At 34.1% G+C, this 23180-nt stretch overlaps 1 protein-coding gene across 45 annotated transcripts in view; it reads right to left on the bottom strand.

Annotated features, from left to right (window-relative positions):
• Nrxn1 (neurexin 1) overlaps nucleotides 1-23180 on the bottom strand; it is a 1065676-nt gene that overhangs the window by 105559 nt on the left and 936937 nt on the right. For 31 of the 45 annotated variants that reach the window (XM_078029183.1, XM_078029182.1, XM_078029185.1 and 28 more), the window contains 2 exons: nucleotides 22541-22630; nucleotides 20849-21168 (listed from right to left, as the gene is read on the bottom strand). In XM_078029183.1, coding sequence (XP_077885309.1) covers nucleotides 20849-21168; nucleotides 22541-22630 — 410 coding nt within the window. The remainder of the gene's footprint in view (nucleotides 1-20848; nucleotides 21169-22540; nucleotides 22631-23180) is intronic. The other 14 variants (XM_078029198.1, XM_078029201.1, XM_078029204.1 and 11 more) reach the window with 1 other exon arrangement.

Genomic DNA, 23180 nt, shown 5'->3' with positions numbered 1-23180 from the left:
AATCCGTATTCTATAGTGGTACATGCATGCCAATGTCTATAGCAGCACAATTCACCATAACCAAGTTATGAAACCAGCTTAGGTGTCCATCAACAGTCAAATCAATACAGAAAATGTGATATATGGAAGAAGGGAGGGCATGGGAAAGCAGAGATATGAAATTCACCAAATTATGTTTTTTCCATGTATGTATATATTACAATTAATACTACATATATTTATGTGTGTATATATATATATGTGTGTGTGTGTGTGTGTGTGTGTGTGTAATATACTGACTAAAATAATGTATATTATTATAGAAGGGATATCAGTAGAGTAGGGAGGGGAAAGAAAAGGTACTAAAGAATTAGACTGATCAAATCATGTTTTGTGCATGTGTAAATACAGCAAAATGAATCATACTACTATGTAGAATAAAATGTAACAATAATAATTATAAGTAAATTCTACAGTGGGATTGATTTCTAAAGAAGTCTTTAGTATGTGGCACATAGATTAATATGTAAAACACATATTCTCCACTAAGCAAATATTAAGTTACATAAGTATTCCAGTATACAAATGACACTCATTTCTATGAGTAAAGTGTAAAGTTTTAATATCTATAAAGAAAACAGCATATTTGGAAGGAATCATTTGCTTAAGCTCAGTTTCTTTTATTAGAATATTAATCTTCACTCATTTTTGAAAAGTTTAACATAGTTTTCATCAAGCACAATGAGTTACAAAGGAAATCCAAAAGAATATCTCAAATGAATTTTTAATCTAAATTGTCCTACTTATTACATATGGGATATTTTTATTTTTCACTTACCCATATCTATCTTGACTATAATTCAGAATTTACCAATGTAAATAAATGAAATTGAATACCATTACCTTATTACCTTTATGGTAATCTTTCAGTACCTAGTACAATTACTCAGGCATTCACAAAATATAAAATTTAGAGGACTTTTAACTCAATGAGGTTGAAAAGAGTGAACAAATAGTATTTTTCCTATTCTCCTATTTTCAGAGGCTAATCATTTGCTTCCCTACACATCTAATTGTGTACTTAGAAAATATCAATGCACAAGGAAGAGCAATGCTATTTGTCTCATCCAAACACATCCTATAAATGTCCAAGTGCTAATAAGTGCTAGAAATGCATCTCAAGACTCTCCATGCATGCTGCATTTGCAGGTTGTTTGGAACTTCAACCCCTTTAGTAAAAATAGTGAAAGATATATCCTTTCTTGGCCCTTAATTCACCACTCCATGGTAGGGCGTTCTTATGGGAGAGTGTGTCTCCTGGTCTCACCAGATGTCAATGACTGTCTCTGGCCTCTTTAGCAACATATGAATTCTCATAGAACAAATGACACAGTTGCCCTCTAGCCCATTCTCAAAAGAGCAAATACATTCCCTTTGTTAACAGATCAAATGTGTTAAAAAGAATTCGGTATTGTGTTTCAAAATAGAGAAATATCTGCCATTTACTTTGAAAATTCCTTTTGGAGAATAATAAAAATGACAGATATGCCATTTCACTGGGACTAGAGCCAGCCATTATTAATAGGAAGAATATGATTTCTAAATATTCTGAAACTCTGATGGTATGTGCACAAGATGAAAAGTATCTTTATTCACTCACAATGAATATTCTCTATATAAATTAAAACAAGATTTTCTTTGGTTCTCCTGGAGAATGGAAAGTTTGACCTGAAACTTTCTCTACTGTGATATTGCTAGTCTCAATTATGTCATACTACTTATGATTGATTCAAGACCAGAAGGCTAATTAGGAGATTATGTTGTCATTGTTCATTGCAGAGAAAGATGAGATGGTGGAAGCAATGAAAGAAAGTTAAATTTTAGGCATTTTTCAAAGGATGTTTGGATAGGCCATTGAGGTTGAATTTGTAGAAATTAGTAATACCATAATAAATACACCAAGCTTCCAATTTGAGAGCAGAAGTCTGTTTCAAGTTCAGAATGTGCCATGGACTGACCCGTGCTCCTCCAAAATTCAGCACTTGATATCCCAATGTGACTGTACTTGTGAGACAGGACTCTTAGGAGGTAAGTAATGTTGCTTGAGATTATAAGAGTAGGTCTTTAATCCCAAGAGACTTGTATCCTTTTACAGTAACAGACATACCAGAGAGCTGTCAGCAGAAACGAATGGGGCAGCACTCTGCTCTTAGCTATTATCTCATCCAGAACGATGAGATAATAAATCTCTGAGGTTTAAGTTACCCATTAAGTGACGTTTTGTTACAGTGAAATTTTTATATGTTAGATTTATCTCCGTTCAATAAAATTGAATCAACATGAGGGCAGGAATTCCAATCCATTGTGTTTGTTGCTGCTTCTGGACTGCCTGAATGGTCTCTTTCCCATCCACAGTACTTGTCTTATAAATATTTACTTTGCAAATAAATAAAATGATGCTAATATCGGAATGTGGTTGTGGATATTTTTTATACCTATATAGATCTGTGGCCTGTCTTCATCATATTTTCTTTCCTTTCTAAAATGCTTTTTCTATGTTAATTCATCTGAATACTTCTACCATAATGTCTACATGGATAATTTATATGTAGTCTAAAAATGAGGAGATTTTAGTGAAGGTGACTGGCATGCATCAAAATGTAATTCAAAAGCTTAATTCATCTATTTTAAATTGAAAATATAAGATTGGTTCTACTTTTCTTAAATAAAGTTGAAGTCCTGTCTTATATTTCATTCTTCCGTTCCATCACCTGATAATGAAGGCTTAGTGATGTGAAAATGAGAGTATTTTAGTGACTACACATCACGGGAAAAAATAAAAGTTAATGTAACTTGACTATTTGAAATAATAGAGTCTAGTCTTGAGAAAATTAAATAAAAAGTTTGGATAATTTCTAAAACACACCTCTTCAGCATTGTGATACTTTACCTAATGTGTGCATTTGAGTTTCAGTTTTCTCATTTTCTAAGAGGTCATACCACTTGATAAAAATACATTTTTCTGTTACTAATTAGTTATATTTTTCCTTTCCATATGAAGTGGAGTTTCACTCTATTTACATACTTCTTAGAATGGGAGTGTTCTTTTATTTCTTGTTTTTAGATTGCAAAAACAAAAGGAACAAAAATGCTCTTAATTTCTGACAGATGTTTAGCTAAGCTGATCTTATAGGAAAGTTAAAGTGAATTAAAAGAAAACACCGGAACTATATTACTATCAAAACGATATTCTTAACTTCAGAGGACAATGACCTTCTTTGAAGTTCTGATCTCTCTTTAGCTTATGACTTTAATGAGAATATTTAGCAAAAAAGAAAAATTACAACAACAAAGCATATACTTATATAATATAAACTCAAATATAAAAAATTGAGCACAATGTAAGGTATGTGTGATTATAAAAAATATATTCATTTATTTATGTCTCATAATGAATATTGTGTAAGTTGTAGAATTTTTTCATGGTTTGGAATTATGTCTTCTATCTTGAAATAGATTCTTGTACCTGTAGTTGAGTGATCTTTGAGTAATGTGATTGCTAATAAATACCTTTCGGGAGAAATGAAGAGAAAGCTAGCTATAGGACTTAATAAGTACCTGCTGTCTGCTAAACAAATCAGCTGCTCTGATATTATATGTACCCAGGAAAAAATGAATAGCATAGCCTTCATCTAGGAGACTGTCTTCAAAGGAGAGTGAGCAGAATGGAAATAATATTCCTAATATTAATTAAAATTTTTCAAATTTGTGTCACCTATTGTCTTCATTTGAAATTTTAGCTATTAAAAAGTTATGTTAAATCATTTTTTAAAATTTACATGTTTTATTTCACCTATTTTGTTGTTACAAAAGATTTTAGTTAGGTTTAATTAGATTTAAATGTAAAATTTATCTCTTCTTTGCTTTTTAATGAGTTAGTTCCTGAGCTCATTTTTTTGCAAAGCAAGCAAGGATTTTGCTGTAATTTCACCAAAATTAATATAAAAACATTTTTGAAGTCAAGATTTTAAAAGCTGGAATGTTAGAATATGGCCAACACTACTTTAATGCCTCTATAATATTTCTGTTCCTTACTTGCTAGAACAAATTGAAATGGGATACAAAGATACAACTACAGCTGGCTTTCACTTTGGGTTTTCTTCTTTGATGAATAGGGGATTATGAAGTCAGAAAGACAAGAACATTTCCTTCTAAGATTTCATTAAAGATAAGATATTAGAGAGAATGAGGGCTATTTTGCTGGCTCACCACATCATCTTCGTCCAACCATCAGAAATGAATGAAAATAAAATCATGCAAAGAAACACCGCCTTTATCAACCAGAGAGACATTTAGAGTTTTTGTGATTGCCATTTGAATTCAAATGATTATTGCTAAACTTTTGTCAAACAGGTAAGACTGAAAGGTTCTCTGCATTGTCTAAGTGCAATATCAAATATACTCAAGCAAATAAAAACTTCCTCAGCAGTTTAAGCTAATGGGGGTAAGCTACAAAGCTTTGGGTTCAGAAATAGCAGGTCTTCTTTACATTTTAGAAAGTTGAAAGTTGAAACTGGATTAATTGTGGATATGGAGAAAACTTCTCATCTATGATTTATATAAGAAAAGACATTACTTGAAATAATTTCTGCACATGACTTTAAGTATTAAAGAAACCATGAGTGTCAAACTACCTAAATTCTTCCAGTCGTTGTAATAATCTGATGTCCAGTTCAAGTTTAGGGGGCGGGAATAATTTTGTGCCACTCCCTCATAAGATCTTATAAAACCAAAAGTTATAAGAATAAAATTGGCCAAGCATGGTGGTGTTCACTTGTAACCCCAGCAACTGGCAAGGCTGTAGCAGGAGGATCATAAAATCAAGGCCAGCCCCAGTAAATGAGCAAGACCTTCACCAATTTAGTGAGACTGTGTCTCATTAATAAAAATAAAAAGGATTAACAATGTGGCTCATTGATAAAGTGCCCGTGAGTTGAATACCCAGTATCCCAACTCCCAGAAAAAGGTCTGTAATCCATTAAAGAAAATATATTTTATCAGCAAAATCAAGAGGTTAGTGAATGATAAAAAGTGGATGAAAAAGGGTTGATGAATGAAATAAACAGAAAGAAGCACTTCTTAGAATATGATCCAGAGAGACATCCAGGGATAAATAGGATGAGAGCCGATATGGAAGGATATTAGAAGAAAATATTCATTTGAATTGCCAGTTAGTATCCCCCTACTGTATGAGATTAAGATGGTTACCAGTGATCTCTGGTCTTGGCATTCATTCTCTTGTGTAATATACTCTCCTTGAGTATTGGGGTAGACATAACAATAGCCATGATGAAATGTCACTTCCATGATTGGGTCATAAAAAGTCTGTGGGACTTGCAAGAGTCCATAAGTCAAAGAAACTCAGCTGAGTTTTATCAGATTCTTGACCCACAAAAGCCGGAAAAATAATAAATGTTGCTATATTAAGCTGTTAAATTTAGAGATAATTCATTACACATGGGTGGATAACTAATAAGTCCACCTAAAATGAGGACGACAGTAGCTTTTTCTTTTCTTCAAAGCAAAAACTAAAATTCAGACATCTCCTCTCTTAAAAGCCAAGACACTTTCTAATGAATCGGTTCTTAATGTGGAAGTTCCCTTCACTCTGGCTTTAGGGTTCCTCTCCCATGTCTGCTGTCTCCAAAGCAGAGCCTGCCACTCTCCACTTGCATGGGATCTCCTTTCACACTGCACAGCAGCTAGTTCAGACTTATGCTCAAGATAAAAAACAAACAAACAGACAGACAAAAAAACACGTACACGTAATTGGTGGTGAGAATTGTGTAGAATTGGAAATATGATTAATAATCTAAAGAGATGATTCAAAATGTCAAAGGAAGCAACCCAAGAACAAAAATTAAAATGTTGAGGCGTTCCTGCAGAAATAAGACCATGGGAGACAAGTATGATCCAAATAGGAAACAAAATAAAAATATGTGATTTAAGCAATTGATAGAATTCATTTGACCTTAATTCTGGGAAAATTCTCCTTTGAGGGGTCCAGGTAATATGATATGAGACCATAAGGAAAGAGCCTTAACACATAACTGTGACTGGCAATGGAGAATGCTTTCATAAAAATGTAATTTAAAAGTGCTTTACTGTTTTCCCACTTTAGAATCGTCAAAGATGGTATATAGACGATTTGGTGGTGGTTGCCAGACAGTATGTTAAAGTTAACATCCTCAGAAGCACGATGAGATGGTGAGATATGGAGCGGAGAAGGAAGCTACAGGAATAGTTGGAAGACAAATACCTTCATCTTACTGTGTGGATACTTAATAGTGTTGTAAGTTAATGGAAAAAAATAGAGATGTAAATATGTTATTTAAAGTGACTATTTAAACACATATATAGAACACACACAGGGATTAAAATCTGAGTTAATGCTCCATTTCCATCCTTAGGATCCTACAAATATTGTACAAATGGTGAAAAATCAACAAATAAATGTAGAAGCATATTGTTTAGAGATTAGGGAGCAAATTACCAAATAGAATTATTAAAATATATTATCTCTGGGGAATAAGACTGGGGAGTGGCGAAGGGATGGATGGACTTTTGTTGCTTTTTATACATCATCTTCTAAACCTTACTGATTTGTACTCATGTTGTCTTAATGCAAATAATTTAACAATTATCTTCTTTTGTATGTACATGAAGAAGAAAAGTATATTTTTTCCACTATCCTGCTACTGGTCTTAGAAACAGTGTAAAAAGACAAGATATAATTAATATTGTTATTAGCGATTTCAGATGCCACTGTTTACATAAATCATATTTTCAAATAGCCCACACAGCAAGAAAATATTCCCTTGACATTTCCTTGGCTTTGTCAAGATTTGTCTGTCATAAGGAATTCACTCTTTTCCCCTAACTTCACTTAAGTATTTGTATCCAATTAGTGTTATGCCAGCATGTCCTACTAATCTCTTCTTTTACTTCTCTAATTCTTTGTACTTGGTTCCCATTTTAATTTGCCAAGGAAAATATCGTGGATTTTACATGATTAAATTCATCAATGGCTGTCTGTTTCAAAATGTTGTACAATTCCCCCATTTTTTTTTTCCGATTTCCAGCAATACCCAATGTCTACATATCATGCTCACACAAAACTTTCTGGAAGGCCTTTCAAGAGGCACATGGTACAAACTGGATCTCTGATGGGTCTCATATTACTAGATCTCTGTTTGTTTTTCTTAAAGATTTTCACATGCTTATTCAATTACCTAAAATTGGCTAAAGATATTTAAAAATCAGACAAATCATTTAAAAATGGAAATTTCTGACGCTTCAAAATGGGTCAACCGCTTTAAAAATTCTGAAGTAAGTTTAATAATCTGACTATGGCTCCAGGAGCCATGGAAGAGGTCAACCCTGATACAAAAATAAGTACTTCAAATATGAAAGATTTTAAACCAGTAATAAATCTGACCAAAAGCCAGCTTGCTTTTTATTTTTAGAATGTGTCAACAATTCTAGACAAATGCAAACATAAAATATTCTTTCTGAGATGGACCATTAGCACTGCCCCTTCCCACCATTTCTTCAAAATGATAATATTATGCTAAGCCTGTGAAATTGTGTCCTGCACCTGCTAAGCTGTCACTTGGCAGGCAAAATTATAATGCATTGTGTCCTTCTTTTCATCTTAAGAGACTACAACAAAGGAGTTTCCCTCCTGGTGTTATATGAAGAAGGTTCACAGTATAAATCAAAATGGGAATTTGCATCTGCATCTTTTTGCTGAGTAATTATATATAATATAAAAAATCTAATAACTTCACTTTAAAATTGTCTTTATAAGTGAAAGAAATTAATCTGTATATATATATATATATATATATATAATCTTTATTCTCTGAAAACATGGATCAAACCAGGAAAATTTAGGACTAGGCAGCATACTATATTTATCTCAGAATTGAACTGTGCACTTTGTGCTTTCATTTTCATTAATTCAAACTCATTTACCAAGAGTCCACTTTGCACAGTAATACATTAGATGTTAAGCACATATGGATTAATAAGGCAAAGGTCTTAATGCCACTCATCACAAAGAACTCTAAAGGTTATAACCTCGGACAGTTAGATAAGCATGTATCTACTTACTTGGATACCTATTCATGTATGTTTTTAAAATGCTATGAAAACAGAAAACAGGTTCTGCTCAAGGTTGTTCAGGAAAGCATCATGTGAAATGCAAGGTTTAAAACTACCCCAAGCTATTAACATTAACAGAGCTTCAGTACTTTAAAATGTAGAAACAATAACTAACAAGATCACTCACACAGTTGCAACCCTGGAAAAAGAGAGGCACCATATGCAGAAACTGAAAGTGGGAAATTGGATTCTGTGTTTATGTATTGTCAAGGAGTTTATTATTGTTAGGGAACTAAAGATAAAATTCAGAGTTGAAGTAAACAAAAACAAACAAACAAATAAAACCTTTGTTTTTCTGAATCAAGCTCCTAAAAACTATAGAATGCAAGGCTGCATTGACAAGGGTGTAAAAACAACCAGGTCATTAAAGAAGACAGGAAAAATTACAGACACAAATGTGATTCAACCATCTTTGGAACAGTGAAAATTCTTTATTTGGACACTGTAAAGCTCTCAGTTCATAACAGAGCAAGTAGTCCTTTGGCTAGTGTGTAATGTCTTATCTTTTATCCTACTGCTATGAATTGCCATGTTGAGTTTGTCTAAAATAATTATCAATTTCCTGCTAATGGTGTGCAAGGGAAAGTAGACAGGAAAATGTCATCACAGGATTTGTATGAATCTTGATAGACCTTTTCGTTTCTGAAATATATTCATTTGAACAAGAGACTTCTCTTCTGAAAAAAAAAATTACAGCTCCTCTGGATCCATGGACACAAGAACTTATCATTTTCTAGGCTTACACATAACTCTTTTTGATACATACTCAGGGGACATCAGCTGCCAAGGTAAGCTAGGAAGTGGAGAAACTATGGAAATAACTTTCTCTCAAACGTTCCGGGACAAATCTTTACTGTTGAATTTCACACGCTTGACTGTATTTCCTGGAGATTTCATAATAGTTTGCATAGCATGATTCAGCAGGCAAAAACTCCTCACTTGGTTCACCACCCAGTATCTACACAAGAATATAGTTCCAGATTCTTGCTACTTAGTCTTATAGTAATGTTAGACAAAGAACAATTTTTTAAATTTCACATTTGAGTCATCACGTGTAAATCTATAGTGCTAAAATAGTGCCTAGCACAGGAAAGAAAAAAAGAAAGCAAGTAGAGGAAGAAGAAAAAGATAGTGGGCAATTGTAGATAAGGATACTGAGGAGGGTCTGGTATGGTGGTGCCTGTCTATAATCCCAGCAACTGGGCAGGCTGAGGCAGGAGGATTTCAAGTTCAAAGCCAGCCTTGGCAAATTAGCAAGGCCCTAAGCGTTGTGGATTTACAGGCTACCTATACCATAGAAACACACACACATATACAAACACACTCACACACTTCCTGTCCAAAAATAAAAAAATAAAAAGGGCTGGGGATGTGGCTCAGTGGTTAAGTGGCCCTGGGTTCAATTCCTAGTACCCTTTCCACCAAATGATAAGGATATTGAGGAAGGAAAAAAAAAATAACAGGTGCTATGCTAAGAGCATTACTTATTATACAAGTTTACTTGATATTCTCAATGAATCTTCAGGATAAACACAGTTCATGCTTTACTCCATATAATTGTTTTAATGTTGATGTTTATATATCTAACATTCTTAGAGCTTTTTATTTTGTTTTGTTTTTCATTACTGAGGATTGAACCCATGGACCCTCTACTACTAGAGCTGCATCCTCAGCCCTTTGAATTTTTATTTATTTATTTATTTATAATTTTCAGAAAGGGTCACACTAAGTTGTTTAGGGCTCCTTAAGTTGTTGAGGTTGGCCTCAAACTTGTGACTCTCCTGCCTCAATCTCCCAAGTTGTTGGGATTCCAGGCTTGTATCATCTCACTCAGCTCTTGGGGCTTTCCTGACAGCATATCAGTATTTCATATAAATGTGGAAGTGGTTTCATCCCCCCCATATGTCTCTCAGAGGAGTATCCACCTCCTGTTAGACCTAGAAACTTCTAAAATGAAGCAAAGGAGTCCAAGGCCAACAACAACCCTACTACATCAATGGTTTAGATAATAATAATCTATTTTAAAAGAAGCTCTGCACAAACACAATTTAGGTTTTAAAAATACCAAGGAGAGAAAGTGAGTAATTCCAGAGTCAGGGCCGTGTCTAGCACATTGCCAACACTCAGAAAAAGTGAAATAATAGAAATGCATTGCCCAATACACTTGCTATCAAAACAGCACTAAAATAGCTTTCCTTATTTAAAGTTGTCTCCAAGTTTCAATTGTATTAGTGATCCTACTAATAATAGATTCTAAATCAGTGGTATACAAGAGCTTCGGTATTGTTAATACAGAGTACTTCATGTATAGATTCCTAATAATCTATAAGTTAGAGAAATGTTTCTTGTTTTAAAATCCTGCATTACCAGATATCTCATCTTCAAGAATAGCATTATAATAGCTTGCAAAGCGTACTGCACAGGTGAGGTGAGGTACACATAAGATATTTGTAGTTTGCAATTTCAAGTAAAAGCATTGTGGATTTACAGGCTACCTATACCATGGAAACACACACACACACACACACACACTCACACACACACACTCACACACTTCCTGTTTTATTTTTATATTTGGCATATAGAACACTTAGTGAAGAAACCCCTAGTTAACAGGGTGCTATCTGTCTGCTTAAGATGTTACATAAACAGGAAGGTGAAGATGAGAATACAGGGAACATCATTGGGTAAATGTCTATTAAAGGCAGATGAATTACCTAAACCTTTTCTTGAGTTTCTACCTAATGATATCAATATATTCTTTTATGACTGGAGAAGTTTTCAGTGATACCTGAAGTAGTAAAATCTAATATAGCCTGTAGATGATCAAAGATGCAAGAAATTATCAAAGATTCAAATAATCCTGGCATTCATTTATTGAATAAAGCTTAATGTTTTACCATATAAGATGGAAGCATTGCTTACACACACACACACACACACACACACACACACACACACTACAAACACACACACGCACATACACACTCATATGCATACATAATTATCTTTTGTTTATTTATGTATCCGATGATTTGGCCCCTCCTCAACTTCAAAGACAACCATGATGACATTAAAGAGAGGGATAAATCAGCAGATGTGATACAGACATACATATAAATTTCAAAACTACAAGGTCACAAAATATTAATCCAAATAATTCATAGTGCTGATCAAAACTAAGATAATTAAGTATGGCTATAGTCATGTTATTTGAAATACTAATTATTTAATTTAAAAAAAAGATGTTTGTTTGTCTAGAAACTGATATTAGAAATATCAGAAGTGCCAACTTTGCCTATTCTCTTGAAGGAAATTCCCACTGAAATTACTACCATGTACTAATTTAATGTAAAGTCTTAATTCATTCTATTTCTCCAGGGCTATTAAATATTATATCAAAAGAGATTATGTCAAGAATGACAAGCCCAATCTGGTCTAATGCAGAGCCAAAAGTTCTCTATGTTTTTCATGCGCAAGTATATTTCCAAGGTTTAAGTTCCCTCACCCAAATACGTTATGAAGGATAAGACACAGAAATCAAATCTGCAAGATTTAGCATCATACTGTGAATCAGCTTCTTTCTGTCTAGGAACAACTTGGGAAATCGGTTCATGCAAGCTACAGAATGCTCAGTCCACAGGGATTGGAGGCCAGTGGGTGAGGATGGGAAAGCTGAGTCAAACATTGGCAGGAATGGGGACAACCATCAGTTCTTTGTGCAGATCAGCCCAGTGTTGCTAAATACACTGGGGCCCTTGCCTCCTAAATGACAATGACAACTCTTCCTGGGAGTCATTCCCTGCCCTCCGTTACCTGACCCTCACCCAGCCTCTCACACCCACCTCCCCAGGGAGAGTGTTGCCAGGAGACAACTCAGTTCCTTATATGCCACACAACTGATTCTCTGTTTTAGATACATAAATTCACAATTATTCTTCAAAGTAGAGAAAACAGCTTTCAAGGTAACAAAACATTCTTTAATTCGTAGTTTGTATTTGAGGAATGCTTCTCAAACGTAAGTGTCATTCATATAGGCCTTAAGTGTGTCAGGCACCCTATTTCTTATAGTTTAGAATGAACCGTATGAAATTTCCATGTTTGGATAGGAAAAAGTTGTTCAAATCAGCATAATTTTATATATTTCCCACTCAATATTAAGTCATCTGATCCTCACAGAAAACTTATGAAAACACAATCCCTATTTTATAGGTGGGAATATGAGGTATGAAGATGAGGAACACATAACTGGTACATGTTAAAAGGAAGGCGGGCATTTAGGTGGGCTCTTTGCTTCCAGAGTTGATGCCCTTGACCTCTCTGCTGGGCTGCACCTAAGGATCCATACCAATCCAATGCTGCCTCTTTGGATTACAGCCCCCAGGACCCAAGGATTCAGAATCTTGTTATGTTAGGGGACAGACAGAGGAGGATGGTTGGAAAGTGAGGTCAAGAGAATAATTCTATAAAATGGGCCCATTGTGCTGACCCCCACATGCTTTATTTTCTATGAAGCAATTTATCTATTATCCTACCTGGCCTCAGTGGACAGGATAGATTACATTCCTCAGCAAACTACCTGCTCATTGCAGGACAAATGCAAGCCTGAAATAATATTGATAAGAGAAATCTAAGTGACTCTGAAGGAGGAGACTTTTTTGACCAGATCCTGAAAATCTAGGAGATAAGCACAGTTCTTCCTAACCATAAAATCTGTAAGAATGTATGGTTAAGGATCCAATTAGAACCAGTCAGCATGGGCCAAGGTGACCTACAGTTGCCATGACAGAGAGGACTTGAAAATATGATGTCACCCTGCTGTTAGTAAAAAGTCAAGAGGTGGATCTGGGAAGGACTCTCTAGAAACTTCTCTGGGATCTCCAATAAAGCTAGAGTGCAGGAGAGGCACATTGGCCCTATTCTCTCTAAGAGGACCCACTCTTTTCCTTGAAAGGGTCCCCTTTCCCTTTTCTCTATCCCTTCAAAAAACTCATTCCTGTTACTCTGAGCAACATGTCTGCAATCTTTCTTAGTCAAAAAGAATTTGGGTTCAAAAGAGGAGGTCTTTGTGGTACTCAGTTTCTTGGAAGGCCCCAGCTCCATAACAATTAGGTGTGCAGTATGGAACTGTATTTTAAGCAATGACTAAATATCTACTATTAGGTAAGAGAAGGAGTAATAAAACATGAACTTCAGTCATGGATCAACATTTATTCACTGTGTGATCTTGGACAACTACTCATATTTCGTGGAGCTAACTTTCTCAAACTATAAAACACTATGTAATATTTTATTAGTTGTTGCCTAAAGATTTGCAAAAGCTACAGAACCTTAAACAAATATAACATGTTAGAGTGACCACAAAATCTTAAAATCTACTCTTCTGAATCTGAATAATAAAAATAAAAATTTATAGACTTTTAGAGATGGGGCCTTAGGGATAACTTAAGTTAATGTCTCTCGTTTTCTGAGGGAGAAAAAAGCTTAGAGCCAAACAGAAATTTAGAACCCTAAGGATAGGAACTGAATCTATTTTTGTTTGCATTTATAGCATAGAAGTCTGATAAAAACCATTATCATTTAGTTGTTAATTACATTTAAGGATGGTTTCATTTTTTTAAAATGTTAATTTCTGATAAAAAGCAAATATGAGTCACAAAATGTAACACCTGCTGAAATTTTAATACTGTGTAAAGCGACCAACATTGGATACTTGTTAACTTTTTTTAATAGTCAATGTAATTACTTTGGTAATAAATGCCAAATGACAAAATCATTGATTGATAGATTCATTCATTCATTCATTCATTCAAATAATGCACCAAGTACTGTGCTCATTCTATAAAGTAAAAGAGAGGATAATTTCTAGGATCAAGAAATGTCAAATCCACTGGGGAAGATAACTCCTAGGAACTTACCCATAACACAGAGAAAGGAACCTGAAGCCAAGTGGGAGAGATGGCCTGGGGAAGTCATGGAGGATGGAGACTGATGGACCTGCTGCAGAGGACATGGAGACTTGAAAGGGTGTGACCTCAGGAGGCCACTGTGAGTAGTTTAATAGATCTGAAGAAAAGAGTGTGGGGCTGGGTGAGGAAATTTGCAGCAAGGCTGAGAGCAGCCAGTTGTGGAGAAGAGATTTTGGTGACTACTCATGGATTCTGCCCTTTGTTCTAAATTCATGAATGTATGAAGGAAGGAAATGACATCATCATCTTTGCATTTTCAAAACAGTAACACAATTGGGTCCAAATCCCCTTGGAGGTGCTTATGAATATAAGAGGCAAGTGGTGATGAGCTTCTGAAAGGAGGCCAAGGACAAGGGCAGAGGGAAGACCACATCCAAGTACTCTGGAAAGAAGCAGGCTGCACAGCACTGAGATGAGTTATTTTACTTCCCTGCGCCTCCATTTTTGCATGTGTTGAAAGGAATAGTAATACCAGTCTGTACTTTTTTGAATTTCCATCTTTTCCTCAGATACACATGCACTCTAGGATTTCATTATACTTCTGATTTAATTAAGATACTTATTAGAACCCAGAGAACAACACAAGCGAGGAACAGAGACAGCATATCTTGGTGTCCCTTTTGCTCTCTCCCTGGCTTCTCCTTCCTTAACAGAGCAATCAGCTGCCCTTGGCCCCATCCACAGGGATGTAATCTCCCGGATATGACCGCATGTTTGAATAAGTGTTCTTTACAACTAATTCCACTATCACTCGTAATCTATGCACATTAATTCAAAAGGCATTTCCATTTCATGTTCCCTATCACCGCAACCATTTGCTCTCTCTTTTTTCCTATAGCTGTTGACATCCATGTATATTATTTGTTTTCTTCATTCTTTTTTTTTTTTTTTTTGCCTATCTTCCCTAACTAGAACACAAGTTTAATTTTGTTCAATGTTGTATTTCCAGTGACTAGACTAGTACCTGGGATGTAATAATTGCTCAACGAACATGTTAAGTGAATGAAGGGATGGATGTACATACTTGTCTAGGATTGGTTTTGGTGAAAAACATCTCAAAACCAAGTTTGCATCTACCGATAGAGTGAGTACCTTTTCATCCAGATTTCAAAGAGAATCTTTGCAGAATTTTCTTAAAGAAAACCCTTTCAAACGTACACACCCTGGGACTTTTGCTTGCCAGCAATGAAGGAGAAAAATTACCTTCAAAATAGCAGTTGCTTGCCCACATTTAAAATTACAATGAATAAATCTTCTCACCAGGCGCCATTAGTTTCAGAAAACATGCCTTTGTATATATTTTAAAATCAACACTTAAGTGTTTTACCTTCCAATATGCACTAAAACTTACTGCAAAAGTGTACACTAACATAAGAAAATTCAGTAGAAGGATTGGGCTAGGGAAAATAATATTAATTATTCATGTCACCAGTATTTTAAACATTCAGAGTGGTTATCAGAAACACACATAATTATAAGTAATGCTATTATTTTTTTTTAAATAATGAATCCACAGCCAAGGCTAGTTAATATTTTTAATAAAAATAAACTTTTGTTCTTGGAAGTTACAATATGTATTCAGTTATTTCTAAATATTTTTCATGGGAATATGTGTTCATTCTGCTTACATTTTTTAAACAAATTGTATTCATTTTTCATGAGTAGCTCCAAAGCCTCTAAGAAGCACTAGCAGTGGCCAATATATTAAATACTCTTTTCTTGCTGGAACACTAATTGGGTTTCTTTCCAGAAAATTCCACTGGGAATCAAATGCCATTGACTTTAATAGGATGTCTCATGTGTGAAATATACATGTCTCTGACAAGCTACCACGAATGTTTTATAACCCTCTAGAGTTTCTCTCCTTGAGTAGATTTGGTAACTCTGCCCTGGAAAACTTCACCCTGGAATCACCGAACTGTCCAATACATTCTACTCGTATTTGCTGATTCTGCCTCACTCCATAATTTAATTTCTTCCCAGGAGATGCAGGCTAGTCAAAAACTAGAGTCTTTCAAAACTTTATTCTCTCCCCTTTCTCAAGATTTTTGAAACAAGATGAGAAGATGAAAAAGCTGTGTATTCTGAAAACCAGATAAAACTACCAGATCGGTTTCTCCTCTGAATATTAAGGAGAGGGTTGATATTCGTTATTCTTGTGAAGTATGATTTTCTTGCAAAGATAGGTTTTACATATGCTAAAAAGGTAGAGTTCGATATTGGTTAGATACCAAAATGGGGTGCTACTAAGAGTCAAAAATATATCAGTAATTACTTCAGAATGTCAGGTACACACTGGGACTATCCTGGCCAACTGGGATGCACAGCCACCCTATGAAAAGGTGAAGGGTGACATCTATGCTTTGTTAAATAATGATGAGAAGACCTAATTAAGAGTATCATCACTAGAATCAATTAAATTTTAGAGCTGAATAAAATTCAAGAGATTCCTAGTAACCCACTTATTATAGGGCAGCAACAAACTTCAAAAAAGCCAGGCGTGGTGCTGCACACCTAAATCTCAGTGGCTTAGGAGGCTGAGATGGGAGGATTGCAAGTTCAAAGCCAGCTTCAGAATGGCAAAGTGCTAAGCAACTCAGTGAGATCCTGTCTCTAAATAAAATCCCAAATAGTGCTAGGGACTATGGCTCAGTGGTTGAGTGCCCCTGAGTTCATTGCCTGGTAACCAGCCCCCCCCACTCCAAAATCAACAACAACAACAAAACAAAACAAACAAACAAACAAAAACTAAAGAAGAGTGAGGTAAACAAAACTGTCCAAGTCACACAATAAGGTAGTTGCTGGTGTCCAATGGGAAACCAGACTTCTCATTCACTATTCTCTCCATTATACTACCTCTAAGAAAAAAAAACATTACCAAACCAAGCATTCAAAGTTTCCATAATATGTATATAGCTTGTAAAGTATTCAGGAAAGAAAGAAAAGATCATAAAATGTGCTGCAAAGAAAATTCCAGAATAAATGCCGCAATCTTGATCTTAAAAGAAATAGCACAGAACTGCTTTCTTTTCTATACAGATTGGAAAGCAAAGGGAGTGAAGGTTGCCCTTTTACTTATTTACATAAATGCACACGCACATGAACATCATAAAACATTACCAGATCATGAAGAAGGAGAGGGAACATTTAGTGGCTAAATCCTTCCATCTCATTGCTTCCCCATCCCAGGAAGCTATCAGCATTCCTAGGAACTTTATACCCTCCGATTATTTTCACAAATATTGTCTCAATGAGAATAGTCTTATGGAAAATGTCTCTTAAGGCAAATGGGTCTTATGGAAACAATTAAATATTCTAAGTAAAACAGGTTCCTGAACTTTACATTATGCATACAAAAGTATTATCAATATTGTTATATTCACATTAAAATGAATCCATTTAGTCAGAAGAGTTGATAAATATCACCATACTTTCATAATATAAATTATGTCTTTTTAAGGAAACATCAGTATGAAAATTGATCAAGAAAGAAGAAAAACTGCTATTATTCTTTCTTCTTAAAACCTATTTACATTTAAGTAGGAAAGTAAACAGGATCTTGTGGAGGATATTTTCATGAACACTCTTATATTCTTGGACCCTGTGAAAAGCGAAATACATTTCTCACCTACTCCTTGCCCTGCAGGATGACTGAACAAACTTCATCTCATCTATTTGAAATGAATCCAATTTAATTCTGCTTGACCAAAAAATCTGTTTCCATAGTTCTAAAACATGCAATCACCCCAAAGTACATTGCCATTGTAGCTTAAGTGGCTCAGTGTTATCACTGAGGAAAATACACTTTGATTGAAAAAACAGTCCAGTATGGCTTTTGAAAAATGAAATGACCCTTCCTGGTACACAATTTAGTAAGGCAGTAGATAAAAGCAGGCAGATATAGCCATTATGGACGAGGTTGATAGGAGAGATGAGGCATCTAATCTGTAAAAAATGGGTAAACGTTTCCAGAACTAAAATTAGCATTACAAATCACTTGCATATTTAAACTTCCTAAATGTTGAGCAATTTCAACAAACACTTTAAATATTATATATATATATATATATATATATATATATATATATATATATATATATAACTTCTTTGTACTTAAAGGACAATTTGAAAATCAATGTTGAGGTAAGAAAAGTTTACAATAAGTTATTGCATTACACAAAAATAAATAATTTGCTTCCTTCTCTATTGGTTTTCCTCTCCTATATAGGTGCATTTCACTGGCACCTATGACATATAAAACAATTTTGAAAATGATTTGTCCAAGTTTAAAACGTTGTTGCCAAATTGAATATTTGTAACAATTGATTATTTGTAACATATTAAGCCAAACTCTTTAATTGCTGTTCTTGGTCTATTAAAAGATGTAAAGATTTAAAGTATCTATTTTCCATGAACCTAGTAATTTTTTATTTAAGTCAATACTTCCTCAAATGATCCAAGTAATTATTAATTGATTAAATCATTTACTTGTGTAAACCACTGCTGTCTTTAAACATGTAATAGCTCATAATAAAAAAAATCTTTCCATTGGCAATTAAATTAACAAGCAGTCAACCCTATTTCTTATGTATTAATTAATATTATAAAATGCATACTTTTATTTCTGAATTTCTCAGTATCTTTTAAAGAAATGGTTATTTTTCCTTTTTTCAAAAGAATATTTCTTAGTATGTAGCAGATATTAATTGATAAAATACATCAAAACAATGCTAATAGTTCTTTCCTTATTCAAGGATACATTTAGATTACCTAGGAGCTTTTACAACTGTCATTGCATTAAAAATGTAATACAACTACTAAGAACAATACCTATTTCCAATTATATTCACAGAAACATTTCCAACTCTGAATGCACTTGTTCTCTTATGAATTATTTTATAGAAAGGAAATGGGGTATTGATTCCTTTGTGCTTCATTTTTCCTGTATCAGATTCACTTTAAAAAAAACTTGCTTAGCATTAACTGAACTACAAATAAATGACAGGAAGAAATCACTAATGAAGTATTATAAGACAATATCAAATGAATCTATTGGGCAAGCATAAATCTCTCTAAAGTCACAACTCTATCAAGTAGTTAAGTGCATGACATTATCACCAATCTTGTCAGTATAGATAGAGAAGTCAATAAAAGGAAGACACTTGAAGCAAACATTCCTACTAAAATAGATATTTCATGAGGGCTAGAGATTGTGTTTGTTGTTTCAATATATCCTCCTGCTTAGAAGAGTGTCCTGCTCCTGCAGAGAGTGATTAATAAATATGTCCTGTTGACTATCCTGGGAGACAGCCCATTTTACCATGTGCTCAAAGGCAAACAGGAAGAAAACAGGGGCATAGAGGTGCAAAATATGCAATACCATACTGTACCACCTTTATTAATATACCAAATTTATAATTTTTAAATCATTTTTCTTTTCCCAGGACGTTTCTCTATTCTGTTCATAACTCCTCTTTCAATGTAAAGTAAAAATTAGAATCTACTTTCTTATTTTCATAGGAAACATGAATTAATTAGTAGATAGGGTGCAGATACAAACAAAATTTGCTTTCTATTAGTTTCTTTCCAAATCTGGTACTTAGTCTGTTTCAAACACATGAAGTAAAAGCAATGTTGAAATTAATTGTTGTTACTCATATGCCTTTAGAAGGTAGTTTTCTAGAAAAGTAGGGTCATGTATTTGGAAAAGCTTTTTATGGTACCTAGGAAAGACATTTACTAACTTACAAACAAAATTTAAAAATGAATTTGGGACCAAGGAAAATGAACAGTTGAGAAAGCATTAGCAACTGAATATATACAGAGGCTATAAATGTCAATGCGCATCAAATAGCATGTAATGGCATTTCTACATGGTCTACCAGCATTCATAAATGTCGTTCTGTGTTCTTCATTGATGTGATAGTAATAACTACATCAATGTCTAGTACATGGTAGGCAATCAACAAGTACATCTTAGTTGAATTAATAAGCCTCTAGCCTGTAACTATGCCACATTTAAAAATTCTATTTTTGATTGAATAATAAGCTATTAAAGTGAATTCCAGGTGAGCACAATTAGTAAAGTATACAGAATACCTTAGCCCAAGATAGTTTTTGAATAGCACATTTGGTGCCTTTGTCCTCAAAGAAATAACATGTTTTTCTGATACATAGTAGAAGAATAGACTATCAATCACCATGAAAGCCACTTGTCTATCAACTCAAAATTTTAAGACTTCAAAATACAATATAAGTATTGCAGGCATACCTCTCTTAAGATCAGCTTTGCTTTTTTCTTAAAAAAAATGATAAAGTGTTGATCTTAAACAAACAAGGTCTTTTAAATATTTCATTAATTTACTTGCTCATTAAACTTTAATTGAAAAGTGTGCAATAAGCAGACAATCCTCTCAGCCTGGGCTAGACCAAATGTATTCTATCAAGACTCTTAGCCAGCAACCAGCAAAGCAACACAAAGCCTTTTATAAATGTCCACAAACTACAATATGGTTCAAATTCCAACTGAATGCATTATGTTAAGCAACCTCAAAGAAAGCATTTAGCCTGACATCCGAAAAAAAAAAAACAAAAACTTATTTTATAAACGTCTCACATGCAAAAAAGCCCACTTTCACAAGTCCCAAATGAAGGAATGAAATATGCATGCTCACCTGGCTGATGGGTTCTTTCGTAGGTGGCTTTCCTCTTCTAGCTGTGCTAGTCGCCAGGGTCGTGGTGGTCTCCATAATTGATGTGGACATCTCTGACTGCATGGCAGTGGCTGTCGACTCAGTTGTCATAGAGGAAGGCACTTCACCAACCAGTCTCACATTTCCCACTATGGCGATGTTGGCATCGTTTTCGGCTGCCATATTCAGAACTTTCAAGCCATTGTAGTAAAGCCCAGAGAGCTGGCCCTGGAAGGGCTGGCCCTGCTCTTTCCCGCCAATTATTATGGTTGCTTGGCTATTGAAGATTGTGAGCTGACGCCCTGTAAAAATAATATTACATACATGCAAAAATGTTGATTGTGAACTCTACATTCTACAAAGGATGATAAAACAGATCTTTCATGGGGTGGATAATGAGAGCAATAAACTATAAGAGAGGCATTTGACTCATAATTCATTGCTTATAAATGAGGTGTCCATGAAATGCATAATTATTGGCAAATACTTGTAAATTCTCAAGTTATTGTAAATGTAGTGCTTTTGCTAAAAGACCAATCAAAGATAGGTATTACAAATCAATTTTTAGTGGATCCCTTTGCCCTTTGCCCTCATATCTTATATTGTTGGTCTGTTAAGTCTAAATCGTTAAATTTAAAAGGTGTGACATATCTAACATTTCAAGCATTTGTCATCCTAAAATTACCTCTGACAGAAACTAATCTAGAGTAGCGGAAGTCTAGTTTTAAATTTTATGGTAAAATTTCGTAATTTGCATAATGTCCACATGTATCTGTATGCTATTCTTTAGAAATGTTTATTTTTGAAGGCAATAGTCCATTGTTATTGGAATTATTCTACTTTTCCGGCAATCACACTGAAAAGAAATGTAGGGTTTACACTTAGCATGTCAGAGACAAAAAAAAAAAATCCAAAAATAGTTTTTTTCTGATTGGCTTTCAGCAAGTCTATCAAAATAAAACAAAATGAAAAAAAAATAGCTTCAGATGTAAAAAGCGGCTTCAGGAATGATACACAAACCAATGGAGAAAAGATGGCACATTTCCATCAAACAGCAATCCTTAGCAACAGTACCATTATCATCAAATTGAGGATCCAGTTTAGCAGATTTGCTCTCTGCTCATAAAAAGCATGCACACAACTTTAAGTTCAGTTTTAATTAGGGCTTGTTCCCAAATGCTCTTAGAAGGTTGCAAACGTTAAAGGGACTTCATTTTGACTGGCAATCCATATTGCCCACTATTTAAGATTCCTAGAGTTTAAACAAAGAGTTTTGCTTTTTTTTTTTTCAGGACCATAATAAAGATATCAGAACTACATATATTTTAGTTAATAATTTAGAGGCTGGAACAATATAATCTATGAATGATTTATCATTTTGGGTTAATGCTTGCTGTGAGTACCTTCATAGATTGAGTTAGTGGATTATATTTAACAGTCCCTTTAACCTTAAGTTAACTGGGTAAGATTATTAAACAGCTGGTACGTCTAAAAATGTATAGAAATTATTATACAAGGTATGCAAATATTACTATCTACATTTAACTGTTTTAAATTTGTTTTTAATTTAGTTTTACGGAAAATTTATTTTATGTTTATTAGTGTTACAATGAAGTACTACTTGGTTATGTTCAAATTATTTTTTTATTTGAAGTTTTAATCAATGTTTTTTACCTTTGTCGAGTAGCCATTCATCAACTACTCGACCAAGTCGATATGGAATTCGCTGTCTAGCAATCGCCAGGCGCTCGTTATCATTGTTTCCTTTAAAGTTTAAAGAGACATTTCATTGGTTAAAATCTGTAAGGTCAAAGGTTAAAAGTTAATACTTAAAGCTTGAGCTATACAGTTGCCACATGATTTTTTGAAATTTGGAATTTTAAAAAGTTCTACCTAGAACATTTCATGTTTCAGACTTGTCATTCATTCATTTATTTTATTTTAGCAAACAAAATTATTCCTATGTTAATTGAAAATTAGAAATCTGCATTTGAGCTAGGTTATTAAACTTATGTTATAGACAGACCCGAACAAGCAATTTAAACAGCATATAATAGCTTTACAAAAAATGACCATTGACCTCAGGGTTTTTTCTTTTTGATGTTTCTTATTATCTAGTTAAACATGTTCAGGTGAAACAGGTTTAAGTTTTCAAAATACATTCAACCTCTTATTCCAGATTAGTAATTTATGAACACCAAACTTAATACCATCTTTGGCACACTGAAGCATCTAAAATAGGCCTAGCATACTTTAGTTCCTATTCAGAAAACAAATTTTCTTATTCATCTCATTTAAGAAAACCACAAAGTCC

The sequence above is a fragment of the Ictidomys tridecemlineatus genome, chromosome 12, assembly GCF_052094955.1.
Source record: "Ictidomys tridecemlineatus isolate mIctTri1 chromosome 12, mIctTri1.hap1, whole genome shotgun sequence".
Taxonomy (NCBI): Eukaryota; Metazoa; Chordata; class Mammalia; order Rodentia; family Sciuridae; genus Ictidomys; species Ictidomys tridecemlineatus.
Note: the sequence above shows the minus strand (reverse complement) of the source record. Positions and strands in the feature narration are given on the sequence as shown.